This window comes from Penaeus japonicus, unplaced genomic scaffold, assembly GCF_977035675.1.
Source record: "Penaeus japonicus unplaced genomic scaffold, GWHDUDI00000001_assembly GWHDUDI00000014, whole genome shotgun sequence".
Taxonomy (NCBI): Eukaryota; Metazoa; Arthropoda; class Malacostraca; order Decapoda; family Penaeidae; genus Penaeus; species Penaeus japonicus.
In genome coordinates, this window is record NW_028234416.1 from 23890543 (window position 1) to 23898042 (window position 7500).

At 44.6% G+C, this 7500-nt stretch overlaps 1 protein-coding gene across 5 annotated transcripts in view; it reads left to right on the plus strand.

Moving 5' to 3' along the window:
- The window catches only part of LOC122248757 (homeobox protein PKNOX1), a 365717-nt gene that overhangs the window by 319874 nt on the left and 38343 nt on the right, over positions 1–7500 (plus strand). For all 5 annotated transcript variants that reach the window (XM_043009013.2, XM_043009049.2, XM_043009039.2 and 2 more), the window contains one exon: positions 6341–6565. In XM_043009013.2, the coding sequence (XP_042864947.2) occupies positions 6341–6565 (225 nt within the window). The remainder of the gene's footprint in view (positions 1–6340; positions 6566–7500) is intronic.

A 7500-nucleotide genomic window follows, 5' to 3' on the forward strand; every position in this document is an offset into this window, starting at 1 on the left:
TCTTTCCATTTTATTGGGAAAAAAAACTTTCCCTGGATCGAGAGTGTAAGGTTAGGGGTGTTGGAGGCGCCATATTGGTTATAAGATCAGGAAACTTTGTATCCTCCTAATTTTAATGATGAGTTTTTGATCCCGTTTGAACTTGGGAGATGCATGTTAAAGATTGTTTTTGAAGTCGCCGTTGTGGGGAGTGTGGTGACCGGAGTGTACGTGTGTGTGTGTGTGTGTGTGTGTGTGTGTGTGTGTGTGTGTGTGTGTGTGTGTGTGTGTGTGTGTGTGTGTGTGTGTGTGTGTGTACGTGTGCACGCGCGCGCGTATGTCCATCTGTATGTTTTATCATTTATCGCGTGTGAATATATAAAGTTCATAACATTACTAAAGCTTAATTAAGACTCAAATATTGCACTCACATTTAGAAAAGTGTTCATATCAGTTTCCGTTGCGAAACAAATTACATTTTACACCCTTTTACGTTTCGCCGCTTTCGAAACAGCGCAAAGAAGATCGTCATTATTATTATCCATTCATTATTATTGTTATTAAAACACTTGATTGCAAGAAATCCTTCGGCCCATAATTATAAGGCCCAAAATCCCTAAAAAGCGGCCATAAGCGTCCCAGACTTAAAGCCTAACTTTTTCCCCCCAGTTCAGACTTTACATATGGCGGGGCGGCAGAGATATTAAGTCTTGACCCCCACTTCTTGGGATCTTTATGAAGCCATTATATAGAAATATATTTGGCCTCTAAAGTAGCAGGCTCTGCGCTAATTTTGTGGGCCTGTGTTGCTTCTTGTTTAAAAGCAAGTCATCTTTTTTCGGTGTAATTTGCAAGATAAAGGTCTTATCTAATTACTGGGTTTGGTGTGGAGTGTGTGTAACAAGACGCCAGGATAACTCGCCAGGTGGTGTGTGTCAGGTGAGAAGGGTGTGTGGGAGGGTGTAGGCGTGGGAGTGTCTTGTGAAGGGTCTCTGTGTCTTGGCGTGTTTCATTTGGTAGGTCTATTTCAATTCGCGGTAGTCATGACTCATTAGCGCTACAAAGTGAAGAAAATTGTAATTATAATCACCATCATCGCCTAACCGTCACAAAGTATATATTTTGATATTCTAACTTCTTGCCGTCACACTATCTCCATCATCACTCCAACAGCATTCGCCACGGACACCGCACTCTCACTATCACCACTCCGCCTCCACCATGCAGCTTTCCCTATCTCACCACACCACCGCCGCCACTCCCCCGCCTCCTTCACCACCATCAGCCAACATTAAGCCTTCACGGCATAACTCATCGGCTTGCGAAACAGAACTTAGCCTAATGAAGATTTATAACCGAATGGCCGACATGTACAACTTAGTCCGGTTATTTACCATAGAGTGGGACCTCTCTAACTCAACCGCCAACTCCGCGCCCTCTCCGCCACCCAAGCGCAGGTTGTGTCACCGCGCTTCGCTCTCGGTACATCACGCCATGTTCTTTTTTGCTCATTGTGCGTTTCTTGCATTCACGCCGATTTAATGTGTGCGGATACAGAAGAGAAGGAGAAGAGGAGAGGAGAGGAGGAGAGAGAGGAGGGGGCTGGAGGAGAGGCAGACGGGCGCGCCGCCTTGGGTCCCTCTGGTTACATGCTCGCAGATATTTATGTGGAGTTGTATGAATAGCTGTATGCTAATGGGGCGGCAGCAGGTACGAATTATATTTGAGATGCGCTATTGGCATTTACAGATAACGAGCGAGAGGGTGTTACTGATCAATATTTTATAATTAGCGTTTCTTATGCTCCCGAATGGTCGTCCCAGATTTAGTGGTGTCAGAAATGTCTTTGTTAGACTTGTTTGTTTGAGACACAAGTGAAGCCAGGGACATACGTCCTACCTAGTGAGGTCTTGTGTGTGTGTGTGCGTGTGTGTGTGTGTGTGTGCGTGTGCGTGTGCGTGTGTGTGTGTGTGTGTGTGTGTGTGTGTGTGTGTGTGTGTGTGTGTGTGTGTGTGTGTGTGTGTGTGTGTGTGTGTGTGTGTGTGCTTGTCATGCTTACTTGTTTCTTACTTTAAATCTGTGCATTTTCTTACTGCTGCCTTTCAATAAAGTCCCTAGAAAACCATAGAGCGATGATGAGATGGCGACATCCCCCGGAAGAGGCGCCATAAGTCGATAGGGGAAGCGTAGCAAACGCAAAGACCTTAAGGGGGCGGGGATGTGTACAGAATGGTCCTTCTGCACCTTCATGCTGCCTTGCTCTGTGTTTACTGTGCTTGTTTTGAGGTATTGATTTTCTTGTGTGTGTGACCGACGTTCGGGAATGCATTAGTAGTGACTGAGGTATTTTCTCTATCATTCTTTGTTTTGTCTTATATGAGGATTGCAAATGAGATGTTATACACTCATTAACGCTCTTTCTTTCTTTCATTCTTTGTTTCTCTATATTTCTCTTTTTTCCTCTCACTCTCTATCTCTCTCTCTCTCTCTCTCTCTCTCTCTCTCTCTCTCTCTCTCTCTCTCTCTCTCTCTCTCTCTCTCTCTCTCACACACACACACACACACACACACACACACACACACACACACACACACACACACATACACATACACATACATGCATACATACATACATACATACATACATACATACATACATGCATACACACACACACACATACACACAGACGCACGCACACATTTAGAGAGAGAGAGAGAGAGAGAGAGAGAGAGAGAGAGAGAGAGAGAGAGAGAGAGAGAGAGAGAGAGAGAGAGAGAGAGAGAGAGATTCATGCACAAAAAAAACGCATCCATTTCTGTACTCCCTTCACCAAGATTAGGATGAGTAAGACTTTACTCACGTATCTTGACATGGATCGTGGATATCTTGGTCCCATGCCCGTGTGAGTGAAATATTCCGTCTTCACCCGTGACAGAAATGGTGAATCTAGACCCCTTTTCTCTGCGTGATAATCTTTGATAGAAGTGGTATTTAAGGACCAGAATTTTCAGTCAAAATGGTGATGGATTTCGCGATGGATTTAGCTTTACAGCCCCGGCCGTGACAAGAGTTGTGCTCAGAGCCCGCTGCAGTACTGTAAAAGATGAAGTTAACTGTAGTGTGACTGTAAATTTGGTAAATGATCTAGCAATTATGCAAATGGTTTTATTAGACACTACATCGTAGTTTACTGTGGCAAAATACCTCTTTAGTATGATTTATAACTAATGTTCTTGCCACTTGGTTGTTTGACAGGAGAATTTAATAAGTTTTTTTTTTTTTTTTTTGCCCGAGAATATTTAGTGTGGCATAATTTGTGTGGTGACTATGAAGCTGAATAATGTGTGCCCGGTAGATGGGAAATGTGGGTTGCATTCGTCTCTGAAGGTTGTTGCTTGCGAAAAGACAAGCAGGAACGAAAGCAGGTTAAGAATGAGAAAAATAATTTGCGTCTTCCAAGCCTTCCCGACTCGTTTCCAATAGCGCAGTACTTCCCTTGTCGTCTTCACAGCATAACGTCCAAATTGACCGTCATGATATCAATTTTGCGTATTATCTAGCTCGCACCGCTAGATGTAACAGCAGAGGGGGACGGGGTAGTGATGGGAGTAGGGTGGAGTTGAGGGTGGGGGAGGGGGAGGGCACGTCATGTCATATTGAATCGCTCGCTCTGTTGATCACTGGAACACGGCCCCTTCGAGCTGCATTCACTCCGACTTCGTGATTTGCCTTATGCATGGCTTTTCTCTCGCTTTCAACATTATTATTTTTATTGTCATTGATATCAATATTATCATTATCGCCACCATCACCACCACCTACTACCACCATCATCGCAACTTGGCGTGTATATATATATATATATATATATATATATATATATATATATATATATATATATATATATATATATATATATCTCCAGCGCGTTTATCTTTATCCACTTACGCTTCGCATCTTTTAATATAGTTGACGACCGCGTAACACGAGACACAGAACCGAAACCGAACTCTCCCAATTACGCAGCGAAAACAACCGCTACGCAACCTTTCGTTTCGTCTTTTCCACAGAAAGAGTGTGACTTGATGAACAACAACAAAGTCCCACTCTTTCCTTTCTTTCTTTCTTTCTTTCTTTCTTTCTTTCTCACATACAAAAGACTCGTATCCTGGTCAGCACACCACATCATTGTCCGCAGTGCCTTGCGTACGTGTGTCGGCCTCCTTCGCCTTAAGACCCACGAGACTTTCCCGGCCGCGCTCACACCTCCCACCGAGCCTCATTAAGGCCGCCTCGACACCTCCTCCACCGAGTTACTGGTAGTGTTGATGGTGATAGTGTTGTTGATGGTGTTGGTGTTGGTGGTGACGGTAGCTATGGTGTAGGTGATGGCGATGATAGGGTTGGACCCTGCCAGGGGGACTTGCTTAGATTGTTTATCTGTTTCTAATATTCTCAGATGCTATTGTTGTTTCTTTATTTTGATTTATATTTTGATTTTGATTTGTGGCTTGAGTGTAGCGTGTACTACAGTAGTATGAACACTAAATATGTGTACTTTATTTGCTCCCTTTTCTTCCCTCTCTGTTTCTCTACCATTATCCATCCGTTTTCTTCCTCCATGCCTCCCAGTTTTCTTAATCTTCGGTCGTCTTCTCCTTTTTTACTCCCCTCGCCTTCTCCTTCCCCTTTTCCCTCTGCCTTACCTTGACTGTGCTTCTCACTGCTATACATTCACAATTACGGGAATCATCCTAGCTCGTCACATCTCCCTCTTCCTCTCTGCAGTCAGTCAGCCCTTTTCAGTGCTGTGCTTCTCCCGCTTGACTAAATTTCCGTATGTTTCCGTTCATTTCTCTTACTGTTCTCTAAGTCTCACCCTATGTTTATCTCACCCTTCGCCACACTTAGTCACCTCCCCTCTTAGTCCTCTTCTAGGTGTGTATTGGTAGTCAAACCCGTATGTTATGTTCCCCCGCCCACTATTTTCACGTCCCTACTGAATATTTTAGCTTCCAACCTCACTGCTTCAGCTATCCCATTCTGTACTTTGGTTCCTCTTGTTAATGCTTAAAGCTTAGCGCGTCTAACTGTTTTTCCTGGAGAATACTTCAAACTGATTCATTCGTTACCTAAGGTCCTCTAGTTTGAAGTTTTGCTTTCCCTTAGCCCGTCGCGTCTCTTGTTTCGAAAATGTCGTTAAAATTTGTCCATTTTCTGCATTTCATATCCTGTGTTAGAGCCGCACACCTGCCTATGAATCATTGCATTTCCGCCCACTAGAAGTTCGTTTCGAAAACTCTATCTCGCTTTCAACCACTTTCCTTCGATAGGACGGCGTTTGAATTCATTGTGTCGAGTTTTTTTAGTTGCTGCTTTTTCATCTTCCGTCTAGCTTGTGCCCATCCAGGCACCAGGTCTTCAGTCCTTAAGCTTAAATAGACCCAGTTTTTGAGCTTTCCAAGAGCTTCATTCAGTACTCATGACCAAATCTACTCCTCTCTCTCTCTCTTTCTCTCTCTCTCTCTCTCTCTCTCTCTCTCTCTCTCTCTCTCTCTCTCTCTCTCTCTCTCTCTCTCTCTCTGTCTGTCTGTCTCTGTCTTTTTCCCTCTCTCTTTCTCTCTCTCTCTGTCTCTTTCCCTCTCTCTCTCTCTCCTTCGCTCTCTCATTCCCATGGCCACTTCATTCCTCTACAATTCGCGTGATCTTACCCGCGTTCACCCGGGTCTATGAGACAGCCATTTTTGAGCTCCTCCCGAAACTTTCCGGAGAAACCCCCGCCGCACTTTTTGTCCATTTTGATGCCATTTTAAGGGTAATAGTTTTGCGAAGTTGTGGTGGCTGACAGTGTCGTTAGGTCATAGCCCCTGACACCTGGAGGGGAGACACGTGGAGGGGAATGGAGCGACGTTCGTGCCGTTATAATAATGTAGGCGTAAAGAAAATAACATTGCTGGGGTTTTAGAAGACAGGACGGGGGTTGATGATGACGACAGGCTGGGGTTGAAGGGGGTGTTTTCATGCTTGATTGTTTTTTTTACTTTAATGTGTTGTGTGTGTGTGTATGTGTGTGTGTGTGTGTGTGTGTGTGTGTGTGTGTGTGTGTGTGTGGATGAATGGAAGGGGGGGAGAGAAATAAGACTATCAGATGTTCCTGTTGAGGATAAGCACATAATTATAGTGTCTGTCTAATAATTCAGTATTTGATATATAATGTGTATAATGTGCAATGTAATAAATCATAAATGATGACTGCATGCTTTTCCTATACGTAGATTGGAGCTGGCAATTCATAACCGATATTTGATACATAATCCCAAACCCTGCCATCGATACTAATAACATGTGTCTTGTCTACAGATGATCAAGGCGATCCAGGTGTTACGCATCCACCTGCTGGAGCTGGAGAAGGTGCAAGAGTTATGCAAGGACTTCTGCAACCGGTACATCACCTGTCTGAAGGGCAAGATGCAGAGCGAGAACCTCTTGAGGACTGAGTACGGCTACGACTCGCCGGGTTCTCCTGACGGCGGGAGTCCCTACAACGGCCACCATCAGCACCACCTGCCACACCATCACCCACAGGTTAGGTCATCCAATCCCTTGTTGCGAAACGATGCTAGGTCACTCGAGACTATCATGCCTCATCATCCTGTCATGCGCACCAGCTAGGTTGCTGCCTACCATTCTTCAACTCCATTTGCCTTGTCTGCATGACTCCAAATCATCACCAGGGCGTATCCATCATTCCGAGAGACGAAGCCAGCATCTCTCCTCAGCCACGTCCGCGTAAGGTCATGACCGCCCATGCTAGAATCCTTCCTAACTAACATGACGAGTCGGAAGGAAGCGTGTGGAGGCATAAAGTCGTTAGGAGCCGCAGTCGTTAGCGAGCTCTATTCTCCTTCCCCGAGCCATACATCTGGAGGTCCCCGCAACGAGTACGTCACTGCAGAGGGCGTCGGGGAGTACACCGTGACCTGCTTGGGGTCTTTTGTTGATAGAAAAGGATAGATGGTCCTTTTTTCCTCGGTGTACAGGATGGCTCGCTCTTGCTGGGCGAGGCTCCGTATACGTTTGTTCTTGTGAAAGACCGTTTTATTCGTTTTGACATGGGAGTATTTTTTTTTTTTTTTATAATCTCGGTTCAAAAGAAAATATTCAATAGTAACGCTGAAATAAAGTATCCAGACTTTATTTCTGGAAGTTTGAAAGATACAGAGAAAAAATGGAAATGAATTCGACAGTTTTATCATGTTCAACACCTTCGAGGAATCTGCAAGTGACCCCAAACGATTCCAATCCCGAGGCCATTCGCTCCGCTCGGCGATATTGACATACCTTGAAATTCGTCCATACTTTAGTTGCCCTCCCTCCCTTTTTTCATTTTATATTCTGTTTTCGTTCCCATTCGTTACATTTTTCTTTGGTTCGTTCCTTTTCTTTTCTCTCTCTCGTTTCTTTTCCCCCCATTCCTCGACTCCCAGCTCTTGCGTTGATGTGCTTTATCATCGTCCCCT